The 25,262-nt window shown below is 38.3% G+C and overlaps 1 protein-coding gene across 7 annotated transcripts in view; it reads left to right on the forward strand.

The window, feature by feature from the left end:
• LOC127524802 (arginyl-tRNA--protein transferase 1) overlaps positions 1–25,262 on the forward strand; it is a 100,945-nt gene that overhangs the window by 26,227 nt on the left and 49,456 nt on the right. For 2 of the 7 annotated variants that reach the window (XM_051916734.1, XM_051916733.1), the window contains exons 7-9: positions 1,734–1,862; positions 5,790–5,918; positions 12,681–12,713. In XM_051916734.1, the coding sequence (XP_051772694.1) occupies positions 1,734–1,862; positions 5,790–5,918; positions 12,681–12,713 (291 nt within the window). The remainder of the gene's footprint in view (positions 1–1,733; positions 1,863–5,789; positions 5,919–12,680; positions 12,714–25,262) is intronic. The other 5 variants (XM_051916740.1, XM_051916737.1, XM_051916735.1 and 2 more) reach the window with 4 other exon arrangements.

Raw genomic sequence — 25,262 nt, forward strand, 5'->3', positions numbered from 1 at the left:
TGGTTCTTTTTCAAAGAACAGGTTTCTGGACACATTAATGTTCTTCTAAAATCTCTTGAGAAAATACACATTTTAACTGCTTTATATGCACTTGATTTCTCTAAATTATATTATTGAGTGAATCCTGCCAAGAACATGTCCAGGTCATATTTAATATTTTGTGTCATATATCATAATTTGTTAATGCAAAGATACAGTTTTTGCTTTAATTTTAGGTTGAAATATGACCTGTATATGTTTTCATGAGAGTCACCCTTTCATAGACACATAATCTATAATCTTTTCTTGCTGAACTCATGCTGAATATCACCCAAACAGTCATGCAGAAAGCAGTGTCTCTGTCATGTGTTTCTTTTTCTTTACATCTTCATAAATGTTTTCTTCATTTGTTGGGGCGTAAGCATAAGGACTACTGATTTGCAGGTGTATGAGTGAATCTCATTAAAATTGTGTGTATATATAGTAGAGATGCACCGATATATCGGCCAATTCGGCCAATAAAAGCAAATTTTCATAGTTTAAAAACAGCCGATAGTCAGGGCCGATATATCCTGTCAATCAAAAGAGGGCAGGAAAATGCACTAAATTTGTGCTTTGTGTAAAGAAAATGCTAAGAAACCAGTTTGATGTTCAATATTAATAGTAATTATATGAATGAATAACATTCAGAAGGTTAAGAAATATTAATTTAATCTTCAGAATTTAGTTAACGTGTGTTAATATTAATTTGAGTAACGTGTTATGTTTATAACTGATACCAGTTACTCTGAAACAAGCTGATGAAATGAGAGAATAAAGTTTTTATCTGCATTTCTTTCAAAATATAATAATTAAAAATAAAATGATTAATTATTAATTATAATGAAATTATCATTAATTTAAAAGGAGGTGTAAAAGGCAGAACCCACAAACTATTGGTATCGGCAGATGGAGAAATTTTTAGTGTCGGTGCATCTCTTTTATATATTTATATTTTTATATATATGTGTATATATATTCTCATTACTATAAATCAGCTTGATAATTTACTTTTTGTTATTTCCATTATTTTCATACTCCTTTTCATCAGATTTCCATGACTGTAATACAATTTTTTTCAATTAATGTGAAATTATTATTTATTTTTTTAATCTTCATACTTTAAAAGCAGTACTGATTTATAAATTTATGGTAACACTTTATTTTAGGGTCTTTTAACTAGTTGATTATTAGCATGCATATTAATAGTATATTGGCTGTTTATTAGTACTTATTAAGCACATATTAATGCCTTATTCTACATTCTTAAACCTTCCCAATACCTGAACTTAACAACTACCTTACTAACTATTAATAAGCAGTAAAGTAGGAGTTTATTGAGGGAAAAATCATAGTTAAGTTTTATGTGTTCCCTATACTAAAGTGTTACCAATTTTTTTTTTTTTTTTATACAGTGTTTTTTGTTACATAAATTATGCTTTTTTTTTTTGCCTTGTGATAATGAGATTTGGGTGTTAACTTTCTTAAACAATGTCATAAAAATTGTCACAATGCAAAAATATTTAAATTACAAATGTACAAATTAGCTTTATTTTCTTTAATGCCAAATATGATTTCATGTTTCTTCGTTTTTTGATGTTCCATGCTCTCTGTTCTCCTACGGTGCTGTACTATTAACTTTATCTTGGCTTGTTTCTTGGAAAGAATCTGTCATTTTTCTGTTTAACCCTCTGATGCTCATCCTCATGTTGAAGGTGAGGCTAGTGCGCTCCAGCCCTCCCAGTCCACAGTTCAAAGCTTCGTTTGACGCCTCGTACCAAGTGTACAAACTCTACCAGATGGCCATTCACAAGGACCCGCCTGACAAACCGACCGAGAGCCAGGTCAGGGGATCCAGAGCTGAGGGGCGTTCTCTTTACCATTGAGCACATTTGACATGCCCATCTTTAAACCAAATAATATTTTGAGGATTGTGACGTCAGCTTACATTTGTGTATATAAGACATTCGACAAGAACAGGGGAATGCATGGGGAGGAAAGGGTCCAAGATGGGTGAAAATGTGAGCTAAAAAACCCCACAGTGCATTGACATTAATGAGCAGTGTTTTAAAACAGCAGTGAGGAGGAGGAAGCCGAAAGCAAGCAAGACAGGAAATGAGAACAAGAAATGAAATAAATGGATGTAAGCCATGGAAACTTCGCGAAACAGTATGAATGTAGGGCGAAAGAGAGAAATTGCAAGGAAATGAGAAAAACGCTCCTATCCGCACTGTGTGGGCAGTGTTTCTACAGGTGCCCGTGTAAAATGAGGAGATGTTTGGGTTCTTAGTTATTTTACCTCCTCTTTCCTCTTCTCAAGCCAAACTAACTGCCATTTTAGTCAAACATCTTCTTGTAGGTAGTGCACCTTCATTGAATCTTCTGTTTGTTGGCTTTTGCTCATGATATGCCAATGCAATTTTCATACAGCGTCAGTTCATACACCCTGGCATCTTAGCACTGTTTATGTAAATTGAAGGAAGATAGGAATAAAGGATGAGCAGAATAAATGGGAATGAGATTGGGAAATCCCTCACATGAGCACCGCAGCTTAATGCTCTGATTGTTCTACAGTTCTCTTTGTGAAGTTTGAGTAATTTGTTTACTAATGTTACAAGCCATTAACATCATTTCTGTCATCATCAGCGTTTCCTAAGCTGAATCAACAACACGGCGGCTTAACAGTTTCATATTTTAGCATTTTTAGCAACTTGTCTGAATGTAATGTGATGAAAGTGCGCACGTTGCTTTTCATGTTGTAACAAACACATGCTGCGATGTTGTTCTATTGGCTCTTTTGAACTATAATGAGTAGCTCAAACTGATTGCAAATCAGTCTTGGAGACATCTTTGTGTCGCTCAAATACAACCAGGATCTCAAATAGGATTGTGACTGGAACACACATGTATAAAATGCAACTAGAAAAACACCTTAGCTTACTTGAACAGCTTTTACTGAGATATTTTACTAGATTAGAGGACGTATAGAAAGCTGCGTATGGGATTTTTATTTTGAGTTGGATTGAATTGGTGTTGTACAGTACTTCAATCTTTGGCTTTTCTACTTATTGACATTTCCAAGATTTTGGATTGGTTGTGAATGCTTTGTTTTTAAATGTGTTTGTGTGTATCCACTAAAGGATGTCATGGTATTCATGCATTGCTGCTTATTTCTGCCTCAGACTGCTGATTTTGTTTGGCTCAACACATTGGAAGAGATAGAACAAGCTTAGATTGGGCTTTGTTTTTAATCTGTCGAGGGACCAGTACTTATCCCACAACCCCTTCAACATGAAGTGTTAACCTGTAATTCTTCAGGTTCATTGATTAGTCTAGGGGATGTGATTTTAGACTTTGAGCAGAGCTTCACGGCCTCAGTGCACCAGCCTCACCATCAGCCCCCCTTCCCTACATTTACCCTCAAACTCTGAGTTTTAATCAATAATGCACATTCCCATTCCTGTCTTACTCAACACAGAAACGCCAGGCACAACGCATGTGTCTTTTGCTAGTTTCAGCCCGACGCAGTTATCATTTTCACGTCCAGCGCCACGTTGTTTAAATAGCAAATGCACTCGCACCCATCTGTTCACCCATTCCGGTCTGAAAACGAGGTGTGTTCAGGTGCATTGTTGGCGTGTTGCTATTTTGAGGCACCTGAAAACGACTGCGCCATTGACCAACTGCTCTAAAGTCAATAAGTCGCAGTATTTTTCTTGTTATTTAAAGAGCGCATTAGTAATATGCGCACATACACTCTGCTTGTTGCACACACAGGGAATAAATAGTGAATCCGCCATTGCGCGAGCACACCTGGCTTTTAAAGGGAATGGGAGATGAGACTCTGATTGGTTTATTGCACGTTACACCCAAAACACACCCATGACTCATTAAGAGACTAGGTACAACCCTTTTAGACCATGCGCCTGACGTGCCAACCATTTTTTTTACATCGTTAAACTAGCAAAAGTGGATTCTGACATGCCCTAATGGTGCGTTCACACCAGACGCGAATGAAGCGTTAAGCGCGAGTGATTTACTTGTTAAGTCAATGCAAAGACGCAAATAGACATCTTGCGGCGCGATTCACGCGAATGAGGTTCCGCAAATGACGCAGCGCGAATAGAGCGTTTCGGGTGAACCGCGTGAGTTGAAAAATCTGAACTTTGGCGAAAATTCGTGCCGCATTAAAGGAACACTCCACTTTTTTTGAAAATAGGCTCATTTTCTAACTCCCCTAGGGATAAACAGTTGAGTTTTACCATTTTTGAATCCATTCAAAAAGTCCATGACGGTAAAACTTTTAGCATAGCTTAGCATAGTTCATTGAATCTGATTAGACCGTTAGCATCTTGCTCAAAAATGACCAAAGAGTTTCGATATTTTTCCTATTTAAAGCTTGACTCTTCTGTAGTTACGTCGTGTACTAAGACCGTGTACTAACCAATCAGGAGCTTGCTCTAGTAGTGACGTGATTACGACGTAGCGAGCGGAGGCAGAAATCTGAAACAACAATGGAGAACAAAATCATCGTCGCTCTATGTGGATACCCGGAGCTGTCCGATACATCTTCGTACTTTTATAGAAACAGGAATAAAAAGGATCTTGCTTGGAAGAAAGTGAGCGAGGAGGTCGGACAATCTGGGAAGTTGTAAAAAAACGCTCTTTACTCAATTTGAGCTATAAATATATATACATATTGAGACTACAAGCTAGCTAAAGCCGGCAAATTGAGCTTATTAACCGTATTTTACAACTACTTTCCCGCTGACGAGTTGATGTGTTTATTCAGAGGAAGTGTGCAGAAACGAGACGAGTCACCTGGCAGAAGCCGATCTCATGACGCGAATTCGCATCTGTTGTGAAGTGAATTTCAAGCGCGAATGAAGCGAGTAAACCCAATGTTCAAGCGTCCAACTATACGCGAATTGCGCGATTTATTCGCGCAAATCCCGTCTGGTGTGAACGCCCCATAAGTGCACCTGTGTCGTGCGCTTCAGACCATGTGCTTAGATCGTTAAAATAGGGCCCAAATTGTTCATCACTACAAAAAAAAAAAAAAGAATTGAAGCAATTCTGGAATGCTAAATTAAAAAAGTAAAGTGCAAGACAGCTTGGGAATGCTGTTCATTTTTCTAAAGTTTATTTTTGGGTTCATATTTGCTGTCGTCACTGTCTCATTGTGAACAGCACAGATCACACTGAATCTGACAAGTTTGCAAAAGTGATGATGTGAACAGTCTTCAACTGTTCTTCTCAGTGTGAAGAACATGAAGGAATTGAAATGGACGTTAAATGTTCATCATGGAGCCATAGATGCCAATAAAGAAACTTTATTTTTTAAGAATAATATTTAATTATTTTATTCGTTTAAATTGTGAAATTTGTGAAAATGTCATGATGAATATGAATAAGCATCGCCTGTTCGGACCAGTGCCTGATATAGGTCACATTTCAGAGGTCTTATGAACAGAAAGTTGTAATGGGTACTTTGGCTTGCAATGTGAATATGAACCCAAAAACGCTGCATATGTGATGTGTGTTCTTTAAATCATTTTATTGATATATTTGTATTAACCATTCCCCTTATCAACACATTTTTATTACCCTCCTCTCTTTTCCTGTCCCTCCAATCTCCCCGTCTTCCATTGTTTATGTCTCATCTTTTTTCACTAACCTTTACCCTTCCGTCTTCCTATTTCACCGGTCTTCTCCGTCCATATCTTTTCGTTGTCCCTCCTCCCTCTAATCATCCCTCCATCACTCTGAAGGTGAGGCTAGTGCCGGTCAGCTTTGAGGACCCGGACTTCCTGGCATCGTACGAGCAGTCGGCGGCGCTTTATGCCCGCTACCAGATGACCGTTCACGGCGACGCTCCGTATGAGTGTGGGGAGAGTGAGGTACAGACTTCAACATGGCCCATTCATAACTGCATGAAACACACAACCGACTAACCTAACACTCTGCTTGCTAACTCACAAATATATGCACACTTCTCTCGTATGCATTAGCTTTTTGCTAGAACTACACAGAATCAGTGCTGACCGAACTTCTGCTCATGAGTCTCTGACTCAATCACCAACTGTCCAAAGTTGCACTCACATTTATGCTAATAGCTTTTGAACCGTAAGGGCTGGAATCAAAATTGTTTTTTCCTTTGATTCCTTGGTGAGACGATTCGATTGTACCCTATGACAGCATGTTCCATCATGAAAATTTTCCCACCATTTTGAAACCTACTTTTTCTATCTCCTCCTAGGCCGTTGCTCCAATTATCACGAAATTTGAAGGTCAAAACATGCTGATAAAAAGTTGTGGAATTTAAGTCTTTTTTTTCAAACCGTTTTTGAAAAACCCGCAAACAAACAAACAAACATAAAGCTTGTGAAAATGGACACAAGGCTGTATCTCCGCAGTGCTTTATTGATTACATGTCCTCACAAGCGTGACCTAAGGCTACATGCTGCGTTTCAATGTAGCGCCACCTACTGGTCTGGAGATACGAAAAAATTGCCTTTTTTGCTTATAACTTATGAACGTTTTGTCCAAAAATCATAAGTGGTCTCGTGAGATTCGGTGGCATGCCTAGTCAAATGATATCCAATTTTCCTATATCGGCCATTTTAGGCGTCGGCCTTTTTGAATTTTGTAGTAAAATGCTGTATTTTACGAACGCATGAACATATCATTACGAAACTTGGTATGGGTCATCAGCACGATGCCCTGAAAGAGTCTGAGAAGTTTCAGACCAGCGCCACCTACTGGTGAAAAATTATTTACATGCTTATAACTTTGGATGTGGTTGACTTATTTTCACAGCAGTCATCTCATTAGATCCCTGAATCCTACCCGAGTCCAACGATAACAAATATGCTAGGTTTCGCCATATGGTTTTGGCAACGCTGTGATTTAGCATTTAAACAACATTTGTGAATATCTTAGAAACGGTTAGTCCGATTGAGATGAATCCACAGTAGGAAGATCGAAAACAGGTCGTTGACTAAACACGCTAATGGCCAAATGTCAAAATTTTGATAGTAAGTGGCAATTTTTATGTGTTCATACATATAAATGTCTATAACTCCTAAACGAAATGAGATATTTTCACCAAATTTGACACGCTTATGTATGGAGTCACACTGAGGAGGACACACAAAAAAGTGGTTGGACTGCACCACTTGGTGGCGCTGTAATCGAACAAAACTTGAAATTGGCTCTAAGTACAGTACTGTTGGTCTGATTGACTTCAAAATTGACTTGCAGTGTCTTTGTCTCAGTCGCTATCATAGTCCATTATGACATTGTTGGTCTGCTGATAGCTTCCTTGTTTGCTTCTGTTGTGCTTGGCCCCTTAATTGCTGCTTGCAGCTATATTCCACAGTTTTGTCTGTTGTCATCAGTGTATACTGCACAATGAAAAAATGTATTAATAATATAGTGCTTGCAGAGCTATTTTACAGTGGCTGAAGACTTGAGCATTGTCTGGATTGGCCAATAATTCACCTGTGTTTTGCTAGAGAGTGAATTAGGACTTGGTGAATCTGTTGAGATGTAGGCAGGTAAAACCCTTCTGTTGTGTTTTTTCAGTCTTAGACTGGGCCGGGCCGCATACACACACCCTGCTCTGTGAAACACAGCCATAACTCAATTACATGTCATAAAAGAAGCAACATTGGCAGTCTGGGAGCTTGTAAGGTATCTTTACATTATTAAAACACTGTCGGGAGGACAAAGGGAGGCCAAGATAAATCAAATTTTATACAAAGAGTGATTTAAAAAAAAAAAAGCTTTGGTGGTTGTTGGTGGTTCAACTACACTGAACAATGTCAAACAGGTCATGATGATAGTGGAAGTGTGGTTTCATCTCAAATGTACTGGAGAGTTTTTGAGTATAAAGAGAGAGGTGTTGTGGTGTTGAGGATGAACCAGATGTCTAAAGACACCAAATCTTATGCATTCTTGGTGCTTTGGAAAGAAAGAAACTCTATCACCTTCTTGAGACCTCAAGGTTTGTTACCGCCACAGTCTTGCACTTGCATTGTTTTGACTGCATTTACGTTTGAGTATAGAAGCTCTTTCTGGCCTCAATCACTTGCTCACTGTTAAGACGACTTGGTACACAGATGCTGAGGGTGAACTGGATGTGGATCTACTTGACATTCTCAGTAGCCTGAGAGAAGCCTTTGCCCCCCTTAGGCCTGGAAACTAGCCCGGCTCTGCCAACAGCAAATGAATAAAGTCATCAGAGCCGTCAGTCTCCCACCAGATTCTTTCCTGGTGCCATAACAGAGCTCTATTTATAGTGCGGAAGGTGTGCGTATGTTTGCATTAGCACAGCCTCGAGAGCATTATAGCCAAGTCATTCCACTCCGATATGAGACACGGGTCTGTGTGTATAAATTGAGTTGGGGACTTTCCTGAAGTCACTTGTCTCTGTCTCTCCATTCCCCCCATCCTTCGCTTATTTTTCTTTTTCGTTCTCGTACCCTTTGGTGGTGGATCTGGCCCTGAAGAAAATGTGCTGCAAAGCTATTTCAGCAAGATTATTTCCCTGTCTGCGTGAAATAAAATTGATTTTGTGATTTTTGATTCATGTGAACTTACACTATCCTTGAAAAGTTTTGGGTTGGTAAGATGTTTTAAGATGTTTTTAAGTCTCTTCTGCTCATTTATTTGATCAAAAATACATTAAAAACTGTACTATTGTGAAATATTATTACAATTTTAAAAAACATTTTTTATTTGAATATATTTTAAAGTGTAATTTATTCCAGTGATCAAAGCTGAATTTTCAGCATCATTACTCCAGTCTTCAGTGTCACATGATCCTTCAGAAATCATTCTAATATGATGATTTGATGATCAAGAAACATTTATGATTATTATCAATATTGAAAACAGTTGTGCTGCTTCAGATTTTTGTATTAACCAAGATTAAAAATGATCAGGATTCTTTGATAAATGGAAAGTTCTAAAGAACAGCATTTATTTGAAATGGAAATCTTCTGTGACATTATAAATGTCTTTACTGTCACTTTTGATCAGTTTAATGCATCCTTGCTAAATAAAAGTATTACTTTCTTTATTAACTTACTGACCCCAAACTTTTGAATGATATATTAATAATTGAATAAATTCTTAACATTACATCAAAGTCAGTTTGTGATAATAAAGTTGTGTGTTTGGATGTTAAAGTAACTTGTGGAGTAAGTTTGTGGGCTGATTATGCAGTAACTCGTTTCCCTCAAAATCTGTGGAAATGCAGGACTTCTGGTCATTTTGTTGCTTGAAATCAGTGTGAACACCCTCTTATTGTGAGTGGAAGATCATAATTGGGACACACACACACACGGGCAGGGATTTCTGTTGTTGTAGTCTAGTTAGGCGTGACTGAGCTCCTACACATGTGGCACTGATTTTCAGCACAACAAATCCTGTTAAAACTGTATTTACTCCTAATGGCACACTAACTAATTAAATGGAGTACCTCTGGGGAGGAGAGGAGGAACACAAATCGATTCATACAGTATGTGTTTATTCTTACTAATGCCATCATCTTGTAGGGTCTCAGACTTTCTGTATTAATGTATGTTAATGTATGCATTTGCCATTAAATTTTCCAAAATTGGCAGTTTCTCTTCTTAAAACTCCCCTTTACTTGAATATATTTCAGTGTACAAGAATATTACCTAGTTAAATGAAGTACGGTGTTGCCTTATTACCTCTCTGACAGACGTAGGTTGATCTAAACAGCAGATTTCATGGTCCATTAAGGACCAGTCCCTAATGTTCACTATGTTCTGCTTAATTTCAAATCCCTGCTGAGCCATTTCACTTCCTACTTTTGGTCAGAGTTCACTTTTTTGCTTTCACAAAAGGCCATTTTGGAACGTCTCAGAAAAACACATTTGAAGAAGGGCTACAGAGAGAATAAAGCCATGGTGAAAGAAACATGAATGCTTGTCATGTAAGATATGGGTAGTTGACAGGAATTGATTGTGAAAAGTGTCTCTAATATGGTTGGTGGTTGGAGGGGAGAGGTTGAGATGTAAGAGGGCTTGGTGATGTTAGAAAAGTTGTTTCAGAGACAGAGCAAATTGATTTTCTTGTTCTTTTCTATTCTGTTTTTCTTGTTCTTTGGTGCATGTGTGTGTGTGTGTATATATATATATATATATATATATATATATATATATATATATATGTAAATATGTATATCTGTGCATCCTCATCCTATCCAGTCTAAGTTAATAACCAAGCCGAGTGTTCACTGCCAGGCTCCAGGAGATCAGCAAGAAGACTAATGGAAATGGCTGCATTGCCCTTTCTCATAGAGCTGTTACCCACAGACTCCCACTGTTGAGTGCCTGGCAGCACAGGAGAGAGTCTTTGCCAGGTTTTACCCCCTGAGTGACTCACCGCAACCCTCTTCCATATCCCATCTTTCTCAGTTCCACTTTCCCAACAATACATTTCTCTTGCACAACTGCCGCAAATTGAGTCTTATTGCAAAAGAGCCATTTGTTAATTTAAGTCGTACAGTTTTAAGTATATATAACACAGAAACAGTTCTCTGAAAATTGTATATGTTCAAGAACATTTAAGGAAACAAAAACCATAAATTGTTTTGTTGTTGATTCCCAACCCTCATTCGCTGTTAGTTCTCTAAACATCGCAGAAATCACCATATGGAGTTCGTAACTGCTGACTAATTCTCTCCAACCCTCTCGCTGTCCAATAAGCGAAGCTACTCACTGTTGTTTTGTAGCATTTTAAACCACAGGAGCCTGGTTTTGCCAGATTACAACCAGACCCACTGTGTGTGTGTCTGTATATTAAAGATGGAGGGGATGAAATGTGCATTTGTGCGAGTTCGTTACATGGAACCAAATGTAATTCCATCAGACTTACTCTGATGAAGATCTGGAAGCAGCAGCTTCTTTTGAAAGTTCATTCAAGTCTAAGTGGAAGTATTGCCATTGAGATTGTATAAGCTGCCTCTCTCTCTTTGTCTCTCATTGGTTTGATGTTTCACCATTATAGCAGGGTATATTAGTATCTCAGGCCTGTGGATAAGCAGTGACAACCAGCTAAAACAGCCAATGCACACATGCTACAAGTGCCAATGATCATGGACCGTTTTATGGCTTTTTCATGCATTTCTGTGGTTGTGGTTTGTATGTTTGGATAAAGAGCTTTTAGGTGAGCTCATCGCTGACAATATAAGTATCTGAGGCATCAGGGTTGTCATTACATTTTCAAGGTGCAGCGACAAAACAACTGGTCATCATTCATTTTCAATATCGATTTGAGGTGACACGAGAGAGGATTAGTTCACTTCAGAATTAAAATTTCCTGATAATTTACTCTCCTCCATGTCATCCAAGATGTTTATGTCTTTCTTCAGTGGAAAAGAAATGAAGGTTTTTGAGGAAAACATTCCAGGATTTTTCTCCATATAGTGGACTTCACTGGGGTTCAACGGGTTGAAGGTCCAAATGTCAGTTTCAGTGCAGCTTCAAAAGCTAAATTTAGCTTCAGTCTAAATTTCAGGAGCATATGCGACCAAAATGATCTCAATTTCGAGCCTTACAAACAGCGAATCGACGCATTCTACGCAAATCGGTTAATTTCGTCGATTGCATTATCATTCCAGCCCTAATTTGCACAACTAAAAGTTGCAGGAAAAAATAACACTTGGTGGCAAACAAACACTTTTATTAAAAAATAAAAAAATGACCACTATAACAGTAGATGGCGGCAAAGGAGCACTTATTGGCTTATTAGACATTTCCACTCCCTAATATATTTTTTCACACATTTTCTCATGCTTTTGAATTTATATTTAGACATTATGAAATCACTATTATAAAATAACAAATCATCATTTTTGTACTGAAGTATGAAAAGTCTGTTTCTTCACACTATAATCTGTTTTTAGTCCTGTGTGTGAGTTAAACAAAGATAAGTCAGTCATCGATAAAGAAATCAAGGCTCTAGCAAAGATAAAGTTATTTAAAACCTCCTTAATTAACATATTGCCTTTTCTCTTTCTTTACAAAGCTAGCCAGTTACTACCACCTCGCTTCAGCCAAAACAAACGAATGAGCAAACAGCTACTCGTTTTGAAATTAAGTAAATAATAGTAAATGTCTTGCATCACTGTGATTACAAAAGTTGCTATTGTGTGTGTTGTTAAAGAGCCAAGTTTATTTAAACCCTCTTAAATAAAGCAGAATTGAAAACAGTTCAACGTCAAATTGAAGATTTAAAGCATTGATTTGTTTCTTTGGGCATCGTGACCAGCCCAACACTGCAACATGTTGTCTGCGGACGTGTTGTCATTAATCTTTTCTCACTTTGCTATGTGCATGATTGTGTGTGAGAGCAGATCGTAGCTACAGTTAAGCCTAGTCTGACGTTAATGCACAACTTTACATTGACAATACAGTACAAGTCTTGTAATGTGAGCTAAGCCTTAAATGATTTGGTGATGCAACAACCACAGGAGAGATAAAATGATACAAAGGCCATATCAAATGTGTTCAACTGTATACATGAGACTGCCCTCCAACTATAACTGTTATCTTGTGTACTTTATATTTTGTCATGTATTTGAATTTAAAGTAACGCTGTTCTTTTTTACTTCTTTCCTCTCACAGTTTAAGAGGTTCCTCTGTGACTCTCCTTTAGAGGTAAGTCTTTTTTAAAATTTTCAAATGTACAATAAGATTTGCCTCTCTTGCCAATGTCTTGGCCATTTTAGAGGATTTCCCTTTGAAATCGCACAGGTCCAGTATAGTCTCAAAGCGGATGATTTAATCATATTCATCGGTAGTTTCATACGGTTACACTTCTTCTGGTTTCTACTGAAGAACTCAAAGTGCACATATAGGGAGTTTTCATGATTTTGCACTTTATACAAAATGTATTTTGTTTTTCCTTTTGATTTTGAAGGAAATATGACTGGCATCAGGCATCATATATTCATATTAAACCTTAGGGTAATACCACATATGAGTAACAATGTTAAATTTACGCAGCTGTCTATAGGAGTCTGATGTAGAGCCGCATTGAGACAAACAACATGTGGAAATGGCTCTCGGGGTAGCAGTGTAATTGTTGGGTTGTTTGTTTGTCATGAGACGATGGAAAAAGTTAAATGTGTTGTCCAGACCAAGCACATTTCTGTGCAGCATGGCATGGCCACACACACATGGGACGGGAACGCAAACAAAGAGTTGACTGTGATGTGAAATCGTCCCTGACAGATGATCATCTCTGTCATGTCCAGCTGCCATCATCAAGCGATCCCTTTGTGGTGTTTCCTTGATATTGAGGAGCAGAAGAGGGCATTAAAGAGCAAATGTGACTGGGCGAATGTTTGTTGATGTTGATGAGATGTTAAATTGTGGTGAGGTTGAACAACTTATTGACTTGGCTTTTCCATTCAGAAAAAAATCATTCCTTTAGAAAAAAGTACTGTGGCATGGCACAAATATTATTTCATTTTATGTAACTGGTAGTAAGTGTGTTTCCAGTCGAAGTGGGTTGCAGAGGATTCGTAGCCAAGTCCACCATTAGACTTCTCAATCAGACAGGAGTCCGAGGACGTAGGCCTTCAAGTGCCTCTCAGAAGCTGCAGAGAGAAGTAGCAACTAGCTAGCTAACTAGCTTTTTTTTTTTTAGTAATTTCAATACTTCTACTTAAACTATTTCAGTTGTTGTCAAAGCAATATTTTTAATTTGATAAGTTTCATAATTTTTTCATTTTTCTTTAAATGGTTAGTTTACCCAAAAAAGTTGTCATTAATTACTCACCCTCATGTCATTACAAACCTATAAGACTTTCATTCATCTTTAGAACACAAATGAAGATCTTTTTGATGAAATCTGAGAGCTTTCTGTCTCTTCATAGACAGCTACGCAACTGCAACCTTGACGCTTCAAAAAGTTCATAAAGAGATTGGAAAACTAATCCAAATGAATTGAGTGGTTTAGTCCAAATTTTCTAAAGAGACTCGCTTTTTATGATGACCAGATTTAAAGGGGTCATGAACTGAGAAATCACCTTTTCCTTGAGCTTTTGATATATAAGAGGTCATCGTACTGTAAGATTATCCTGAAAGTTTCAGAACTGAAAACTTGCTTGTTAGTCCAATAAATGCTTTTATTGACACCAGCGAACGACTAAACCTGGAATGTGTCTATAGATAAATGAAACTCCGCCTCCACAGAAGAAATCAACGCCTACTTCATCATTGCATCATTAGCCCCGCCCACTGGTGTGTTAGTGAGATGAGGAGGAGAGAAGAGCGATACAGGACTAAAATAGCATTACCTTTCAAAGGATCCTAATGCAGGAATATGGTTATTTATTTTCAAGTTGAGCTTTATTTATTTGTATTCTGTACATTTCACTGTGGATTCTTTGGAAAATCAATCACATTTCAGACTTTAGACTTTTACGATATGGACTCGACAGTAATGCAACAACATGTCAGTAACTGTGTTCATTCTAATGCCTGATCTGATATTAATGATTCATGTACAGTCAGATGATCTTTGTCTGTGTGTCAGTAAATCAAACCAGTGACTAAACGCTCAACTTCACGTGTTTCTCTTAGTAGGATGAAAATAACCTGTTATTTAAACGGTGATTAAATTATATCTAGAATGCGATCAAAGAACGCTTCCTTTACAATCACTGGAGCTGTCAATCAAACAGAGCAAGTTTTTCAGTGACGGAGTTCTGGACTCGCGACAAAACTCCCATTTTATTCAACAAATCTCTTATCGTGTTTGCACTGTTAGTGATGATGAAAACAGAAATTGAGTTGCGATGACGAGATCACTGCTTTCATGTGAAAATCAGAGTAGGAAAAATGCCTTTTATTTCTAAATTATGACAATTTTTGATAAAAGTATACTAACAATATAAGTGCACCCCAGGAAACATTATAAAACAACGCAGTTCATGACCCTTTTAATTTAGGCTTTTACTCACATATAAGCATTGATCAGCAAACATAAACTGAAGCTCATCCGAACCTCCTTGACTCGCGAGAACAAACCTCTTGAGGAGGCTCAAAAGTGCTGCGTAAGATGAGAATGAACCTCATTGGTTACGCAGCACGTTTGAGCTTCCAGAAGAACCAATGAGATTCATTCTCGTGTGTTATGGTTTGTTCTCGCGCGTTATTCAGGCTGTCTGTGGAGGGATAGAAAGCTCTCAGATTTTGCCTTTTTGTTTAACTCTTCCTATTTTTTCCTTAAAAAAGGGGGGAGGATGTAGAGGGAAACATATGCACTCTGCTTCGCTCTTTGTGCTAATGAAGATTGTTACCATTACAGGAAACATGCTTTTATCACCTCGTCAAGGCTGTTAGCCAGACGCTCCAACATCAGCGATGCCGTACACTCACTCATACTTTTTAGTTTACATTCTTTTTCAAACTTCCATTTTTAGTTTAATTAGCAAAATATACACCACCTTTCAAAAGCTTTGAGCATCATTACTCCAGTCTTCAGTGTCACATGATCCTTCAGAAATCATTCTGATATGATGATTTGCTGCTCAAGAAACATTTCTGATTATCAATAATGTTGAAAACAGTTGTGCTGCTTCAGATTTTTGTGGAAACCGTGATACAGTTATTCTAATTTCAGGATTCTAATTTTCTAGAAATCTAATCAGATAAACTAGTGTTCTGCGTGCAGAAATCTTAAAGGGGCAATTGGCATCAAGTGCAGAACCGTGTGCTTGTGGGGCATCCGTTCACTTAAAGATGCATGAACAATAACACTATTTGAACTTTGCCTGCAAAGTCGAAAGTAAGCAAACATCATTGTAGATTTGCCGTTAGCATCTATTAGGCTCATTCACCTGGTTGTGTTTATCTAGGTGTGTGTGTGTGTTTGTTCACGTGTGTGTCACATGGCGTGCGTGGCAGCGTGTTTTGCGTCACTGACATGCCCTTCTCCTGATGCACGCCTGTGTTGCATTTGTATGTCTGTTTCTGTTTGGCTTTTTTAAATGTCTTTTTATTGACCTGAAATGTCTGTCCTAAGGGGAAATGCTCGTTAACAGCGGTGTTGTGTAATTAGTCGTCAAGGTTTTATAGACCTCAAACCCTGCCTTTGCCCCATACCCCTGTTTTTCCACATGCATATACACACAAACTTGGCATACAACACTCATGGCATAGTTTTCTTTTATTTTCTAATTCCAGTGACAAGCAATACCAATTAGTCTTCAACTGTCCATGTCTCGTCACCCCAAACGGCCAGCATGACACATAGGACACACTGAAATCATTAGCGCATTAATAAACACTTCCCCATAATGTAATCAGAGCTCCACATGCCTGCATATATCCAGTACAGGCTGTGCATCTGCGGCGCAGAGGGAGCTGTTCCCAGGACGGGAGCGTGCCACGCCATGCCGTGAGTGCCGGCTCTGAGAGAAATGGCAGTCGTAATGGAGCGCTGCTGTTTCCACGTGGGGTTAAATGAGCCGTCGCTGAGCGCTGCGTCTAATGAGCGCTGTGTGTTCAGAGTGCCTGTGTGACTCGAATAACATTTGAGTCCTGCGGCGTTCCCAGCGCTTCTCTACGGCCCACGTTTGAGGAATAATTCTTTGACATTTAATGCTCTGCGGGAATAATCACTGTAGTCAATAAATGGGATGTAATATAATATAATGGAGGTATTTTATATTCTGTTGTACAATACTCGAGTCAGTGTTCTTTGTTGGTGTTTTTGTGAATATCTGTGTAACTCTACTGTGGTGTTGGACAGTGACTTGCATTAACCTGAATTCACCGTGTGATGCTGCAGGGTTTCCAAATTGGAAACGAAATTAGGCGTTACTTTTTATGGCATTAGTGAACTTTACTGATAACAAAATGATAACAAAGTTATCTAAATAATACATCTAAATATTTAAATAATTTAATATTTTTATGATTTTTCATTGTGCTTTCTGGTCAGTTTCTGGCTATTTTATTGTAATCACATCCATCTGTCGTTCTGTCCGTTGCTCTGTCATTCCATCCATCCATCTATCCATCCGTTGTTCTATCCATCCATCGTTCTGTCCATCCATCTATCGTTCTGTCCTTTGTTCTGTCGTTCCATCCATTCATCTGTCCATCGTTCTGTCCATTGTTCTGTCGTTCCATACATCATCGTTCCATCCATCCATCCATCCATTGTTCTATCCGTCCATCGTTCTGTCCATCCATCTATTATTGTGTCCGTCATTCCATCTATCCATCCATCCATCCATCATTCTGTCCATTGTTCTGTCATCCATCCATCCATTGTTCTGTCCACTGTTCTGTCGTTCCATCCACCGTTCCATCCATCCATCTATTGTTCTGTCCGTCATCCATCCATCCTTCGTTCTGTCTGTTGTTCTATCATTCCATCCATCCATCCATCCATCCATCCATCCGTCGTTCTGTCTGTTGTTCTGTCATTCCATCTATCCATCCATCCATCCATCATTCTGTCCATTGTTCTGTCATCCATCCATCCATTGTTCTGTCCACTGTTCTGTCGTTCCATCCACCGTTCCATCCATCCATCTATTGTTCTGTCCGTCATCCATCCATCCTTCGTTCTGTCTGTTGTTCTATCATTCCATCCATCCATCCATCCGTCGTTCTGTCTGTTGTTCTGTCGTTCCATTCATCCATCCATCCATCCATTGTTCAGTCCGTTGTTCTGTCTTTCCATCCATCGTTCCATCCATTCATTGTTCCATCAATCAATCCATCATTATGTCCTTTGTTCTGTCGTTCCATCCATCCATCCATCCATCCGTCCATCGTTCTGTCCATTGTTCTGACGTTCCATCCATCATCGTTCCATCCATCCATCATCCATCTATTGTTCTGTCTGCCATCCATCCATCCAGCCAGCCAGCCAGCCAGCCAGCCAGCCATCCATCATTCTGTCCGTTGTTCTGTTGTTCTATCCATCCATCTATTGTTCTGTCCGTCATCCATCCATCCATCATTCTGTCCGTTGTTCTGTCGTTCCATCCATCATCTATTGTTCTGTCTGTCATCCATCCATCCATCGTTCTGTCCATTGTTCTGTCGTTCCATCCATCATCATTCTATCCATCCATCATCCATCTACTGTTCTGTCCGTCATTCCATCCATCCATCCCTCCATCCATCCATCGTTCTGTCCGTTGTTCTGTTGTTCTGTCGTTCCATCCATTCATTGTTCCATCAATCAATCCATCATTATGTCCTTTGTTCTGTCGTTCCATCCATCCATCCATCCATCCATCCGTCCATCGTTCTGTCCATTGTTCTGACGTTCCATCCATCATCGTTCCATCCATCCATCATCCATCTATTGTTCTGTCTGCCATCCATCCAGCCAGCCAGCCAGCCATCCATCCATCCATCATTCTGTCCGTTGTTCTGTTGTTCTATCCATCCATCTATTGTTCTGTCCGTCATCCATCCATCCATCATTCTGTCCGTTGTTCTGTCGTTCCATCCATCATCATTCTATCCATCCATCATCCATCTACTGTTCTGTCCGTCATTCCATCCATCCATCCCTCCATCCCTCCATCCATCCATCGTTCTGTCCGTTGTTCTGTCGTTCCATCCATTGTTCTGTCGTTCCATCCATCATCATTCTGTCCATCCATCATCCATCTACTATTCTGTCCGTCATTCCATCCATCCATCCATCCATAGTTCTGTCATTCCATCCATCCGTCATTCTGTCCATTGTTCTGTCGTTCCATCCATCCATCTGTTGTTCTGTCCATCATTCATCCATCCATCCATCCATCCATCCATAATATAATTTCTCTTCTCTTCTCTTCTCTCTCTGGTTGGATAACTGGTTTCCTGCATGTATTAACCTCTCTTGTTGTTTGTACGAATAGAAGAGCCATTGTATCGTTCATGAAAGAGGAACATTAACTACCCCAGCCTCCTGACAAACAGCCTGTTGACGTCCCCTACGCCGACTGCAAACGGTCGCTTAGCACGCCACTACACGGCTGAGAAAGCCGGCCAAACAAAGACCGGCACAGGGCAGCATATGCTTGTGATTTGGGCCCCTGCCTTTATTGTTGGCTTCATCTCTGTTTTGCTTGCCTTCACAGTGGCACAGGCGCAGTCATTAGGCTGTCCGGCAAGGTGATCCTGGGGTCAAGGTGACGCCATTTCCCGCACTTAGGTCATGGCTGCATAAACATGCCTGAGACTTTTACTGTGAAATACTTCTGCGGAGGCTGCGTTTCATTAAAACGGAACGAAAACACAATCTAGAACATACCATCAGATCATTACGGATGAAAGATGGGCAGCTGTCAGGTGGTGCTGAGAGCTTAACGTTCCTTTAGCGGTTCTCCGCTGCCGGAGGGTAAGTTAGCATGACATGCGTTGGATTTGAGTCCAGTCTGGTTCTGACAGAAACGAGGCCCAGCACATGTGGTGCCAAAAGCCAGGCTGAGAATGGGCTCTCAGTTTCACCGCAAGCCCTTCATCATCACCGCTAGCCGCGCTATGAAAGCACCTTCATCTTGAGCGGCTGTGCGTACTTAATACTGACAGCTAGTTTAAACCGCCAACCAATGGGACAAGCACGCTGAATGAAAACAAATAAACTATACATGTGGAATGTGGTCCTCGGCGGATAAAGGGGTTTACTGTAACATTTCTCCAGGAAGTGGGGAGGGATGTTGTGAACCATGCCAGTTTAGCAGTAGAGCAAAGATTATACTTTGAAAGATGCTAGTTTTTACGGCACTGAATTACACTTGAATTTAAAATAAAAACTGTTAATTTCCCTAACTGATATAATGTTAATATTCCATCCAACTAGAGTACTAAAATCTGTTTTGTGCCTGTATAATAAACTGATAAATCCACCGTAATAATACAGGTGGGAAAAGAGACACATGATGTTCATCACAAGTAGCCTTTCCACAAGCTGAGCTATATTGTAAAATATTCAGTTTAATTCAAGTTTATTTGCATAGCACGTTCACAACACATATACCTTTATTGTGAAGCTGTTTTGAAATGTTTCAAAGAAAATGCATGTTTCAAATATATAGAAGTATATAAAAGGTGCACTCTGTTGTGAACAGAAATACTGTGATACTGTAATAATGTAATAAACATTAATTAAACAACATAAGATGCAACATAAAAGCTAAATTTAAATAACTGATAACAAAACCTTTACCTAGAAACCAATAAATATAATTATTTAAATGAAATATCAAATCTAATTTCACACAGGGAATTGTGGGAATGCCAAAGGCATGTACTGAGTTTCGTAACGATACGCCAACGCGTTTGTAAAATACAGCATTTCACTACAAATTTCGCCCAAAATGGCCGATATTGGAAAATTGTATATAATTCGACTGTGCATGACGCCCCAAATCTAACAAGATGAACTCATTCTCCTGCCTGCCTCTTCTTTTTTGTGCTTTCTTTTGTCAGCCTGTTGAAGACTTTTTCTTTTATGATTTGGACAAACTGTTCAGAAGTTATAAGCAAAAATAGCCATTTTTCGTTTCTCCGGACCAGTAGGTGGCGCTGTGCCGAAACGCAGCATGTAACAGCATGCATGGACCAAGTTAAAGTTACGATAAAGCGTTGAGGAGATATAGCCTTACGTCTATTTTCGCAAGCGCTACGCATAATTCGTTCGCAAGATTTTCGAAAACGGTTTGAGAAATCAACTTGAATTCCACAACGTTTTGCCTGCATGGTCTGAAGATGATCTGGTTAAATTTTTGGTGAAAATCATAGCAACAAAAAGTAGGTTTTTCAAAAAATTCAAAATGGCAGGAGAATTTTCATGACGGAAAATGATGACATAGTATTCGAATCGTATTAAGCTAAGGAATCAGAGGAATGAGTTCAACTTTGGACAGGTGGTGGCGCTAGAGGTATTGATTTAGATACTCAAAAATCGGTGTGTTTAATGTTGAGACTGACCTCTATCAGTGTGCCAAATGTAATAACTTACCTGCAAGCGGATCTATGGGCTGCCATAGACTTTCAGAACGGAAACGGAAGAAGAAGAATAATAAGAACGCCAATGATTAAAATAGGTGCTTACAGGTGCTTGGACCCTAATAATATGATAACAAATACCAGTTTGCAGTATCAAGTAGTATAACCGACTGTTTTTGAGCCGGTGAAATAACTGGAAGCACATGACACAACGGAAAGTTACAAATAGCCACACCCTCTCTCGCATTAAAAATAAGGGGGATAAAATGTTTTTCCACAGCATATAGAAAGGGACCTTGCCGTTAACCAATTAAACGTTTTTACTGTCGCATTTTAACTCTTAACATTACAAACATTTTTTACAGTGTAGGTTTGAACATTGTGAGTAGCATTTGTGATGTTTCTGTGTTGGTTTTAATTTGGAGGTGAGTGACCGTGGCGCAGCAGCGTCTAAAGCCTCTCATACTGAACAGATTGGCCGAGCCGCTCCCCTGGTGTTGTGATAACGAGCCGCCTTCCTGCAGGGCTAACTGGACCCAGATGGGCCGAAGGGGCCGCGGAGAGATCCCGTTACGGCTACGGCTGCGAAGCCCCCTCCCGCCGAGCCGTTTGAAGTCTCATTGGTGGAGTAGGGCGAATAAAGCGCCCTCCTCGATAAGCCACTTGATTGAAAAAAGACAGCGTGAAGGTTTGAGTGGGAAATATGATCTCGGGCAGGTAACGGTTTGGGGTTTTACGGCCGTCCAAAACAGCAGACGTATATTCAGACATAAGTGCGTTTATGTCACATGAAGAATGTGGGCTTTTATCTTCAGACACAACAGTGTGTTTTTCTTTTGGAGTGGTTTCACTCACTGCCACCCCTGGTTTACACACATTCACACACACAGGGTAAAAACGGCTCCTCTGTTCCAGGCTTTCAGTGTGGAGATTGATTTTGTTCATGCAAGGATTTTTATTAAATCGCCCCTCGTAGTTTCTCAGAGTTCGTGTGTGCCACACACACACACACACACACACACACACACACACACACACACACACACACACACACCTCCGCTCTCAGCCCACATGTGGGATCTATTAGCGAGCTACTGTACACCCTGTGTTTCTTTGCAAGCACAGACTTTCAAATTGTTTGAGCATTGATTGACTCATTTTTACACCGGATCTTACACAGGAACATATTTCACAATGTTTTCAATGATTTGAATTGATTTGCATGATAATACTAGTTTGAAGATTTGACTAAATTTACTTTTTTTCTTAATGCATGATCCTGGTCTTGTTCTGCACAATTCATCAGTACATGCACAAAAAAGTTTGTCATTAATATGTAACATGGCTGAGAAATGACATCACCAGTCACACATTTTTTTTTTTTTTTTTCCAGCCCCTCCTCTCAAAACATTTTCACCATCTAAACAAATAAAATCAAGTTCCTTGTTCTTTTCTAATTGATTATCCTGTTTTACTCTAAAGTATGTCGCATAAACCAAGTTTAACATTGATAGGTCCTTGATGACTTTGTTTTACAAATCTTATATTGAATCCATTTTAGTCTTAGTATATTGAATCGCTATGTCTCAGTGTGAAGGCAGTGTGAAGGCAGTTAATACTAGTAGTACGAGTTCAGCAGAGTCACCCTATGGACCTCCTATAATCGCCAGGTATGTAGAAAAGCCCAATCCATCTTAATAGTTCGTTCCCATCCTTTCTAATCTGAGTTTCAGTTTTTACCCTCAGGATACAAACATTGATTCAATCCCACTTTTATTTCTCTGTTAAATTCAGGCATGGGAGGAGTAGGTTGTTGTTTGGGCTTGTTGTTGACTTATTTCCTGGTATTTTTAATCTATTGTAAATTCTTTTTTGTATGCTGGTCTTGCTGCAAAGCCATTTGCACTTCGGGCACATAAACAAATGAAGATAGCAGTGCGATATGGCTGAATATCAGCACTGCTGTGATTCGGCTGTGGGTAATCACAGCGTACTGATCTACAGCCATATCACATGGCTACAAGTGAGATTTTGCGTTTATACAACAATTCAACAGCACAAGTGTGTAAATAAATAAGAAATAAAAACATCTTTAAACCCTCTTTTGTGAAGAACTACTTCCTTCCGCCGCGGATTCAAATCTCAAGTTGACAGTTTAATAGTTGAGCCCAAGATCCTGTTACTAATTCTAAAAGGTCACTTCAGAACTAGTAACAAAGGAATGTTGAGTCGCTTTATTGAAGATTATTGTATTATGTAGAGTATTATGAGAGAGAATTATTACCTGCATCTGATATAGCATTCATTCTTCAGGTCGACGTCCATAATATTATATCCATTATAAATAATCAGTTTGAATGTCTGCTGAAGAAAGCGATAACTTTGTCTTTGTCCTTTTAAAAGTTAAGGGGATTTCCCACAGCGCTAAAACAAATTGTTCTGACTCGCTCATAAAGAGTCTTTGCCGCCATCTAATGGCATAATAATATCACTGATACTAATGACGGACCCTTTCTTAATATCAAATACGGCATGTTATTTATATAAAATAATATTTATTGAACAACAATATTTAAATTAAGAACAATAGCCATTATAAAAGACATTAACACAAGAAAACAAACACAATCAAGTAAATAAAAAACACAAGCAAACAATTCAGTCAAACGTACAAAAGTAGCGCTCTAGTACAGGATTTAAGTTAAATATAGCCTAAATATAAAGTTATGGGTAACACTTTCTATGCTTATAATGAATTATAGCTCCATTTATACTTATTTATAAGCAAGTATTGCTATTTTATAAACACATTTATAAAGACTTATTAAGACCTATACCACATTATAAGAACAGTTATAGTTACATTTATATTATTTATATAATTAATTATAAGTCATGCATTTGCTTTTTCAGTGCTCATGTTCATAATCCATTATAAGTATTAATTAGTCAGTCGTATGCAACCTGCATTGCAAAAATGTTATTATATTATAGTTACAATGACTTTTTATTCACATTTATTTCTGTCAAATTAGTGAATATATTGTTAATAGCTGTGTTGTGTTCTTAAAAATACTTATTGTGAGTAATAATAGTTACTAATCTCTATAAATGCATCATTGTTGGCTTTAAGTAAAGTGAAAACATAGGATGCAATTTTTCTAAATCAAATGGTAAGAAATCATGAAGATGTGCTCATTTTAAGTTGCTTACTTGTAAATGTAACTAATGAACAGTAATTCCTGTAATAAAATAATTAACTTTTTTAATGTTACAAATTATCTTTTTTAATGTTACATACTTGCAAAACACTGCAACAATATTTTAAAGTATAATTTCTGCATGTTTAAAAAACTGCTGTAAGCAATGTCATGCATATGGCTGAGGAGATAGAGATTTTAACAAATTAAAACCATTACCATCCATGACCTCTAATGCAAACATTAGCCATTAAAGATATAATTAATAACTAATTGGTACAGCAAATAAGTGTCTCTGGAACTATTTTATATCTGATCATTTTTATATCAGTGTATAATGGATTATTATTGGTGCATTGAAAAAGCAAATGCATGGCTTATAAGTAATTATAAAAACAAAATAAATGTATCTATAACTGTTCTTATAATGCAATATAGGTCTTAATGAGGCTTTATAAATATATTTATAGAATAGTAATACTTACTTATGAATAAGTATAAATGGGCCTATAAATCATTATAAGTATGGTCTTCATAGAAAGCGTTACCAAGTTATGAAATTTACTTTTCCCCTTAACCCAAATTGTTTTGCTCTGGAACAAGTAATAGATTAATGAAACCAAAGATTGCCTGTTTGATGTATCCCAAATGAATCATATAAGAGCCAGCGGCAAATACCTAAAGGACTGTCCGGGATGAAGCTGTTCTCGGCGGGTATACGAGCGCTGAACGGCTGCTGACGGCCTGGAGCTCACATCTGCAAAAGTGTCAAAACAAATAGTAAAATAGTCGGTATGTTTATATATGAGTCACATAATTGAGGTCTAAATAACTACATTCTTGCCTAAAAAAACTTTTAAAACTACATTTCGTGACATAAGAACAGTTGTATTTGTAAAAAATTATATATTTTAAATTATAAATGCTATATTATATATGTGTGTGTTTTAATTTAAATTAATAATAATAAATACATCATGTGGGTGATGTATACTTGAGTCTGACCTACAGAATTTCTTGCTCATCACTC

This window comes from Ctenopharyngodon idella, chromosome 13 (assembly GCF_019924925.1).
Source record: "Ctenopharyngodon idella isolate HZGC_01 chromosome 13, HZGC01, whole genome shotgun sequence".
Lineage (NCBI taxonomy): Eukaryota > Metazoa > Chordata > Actinopteri > Cypriniformes > Xenocyprididae > Ctenopharyngodon > Ctenopharyngodon idella.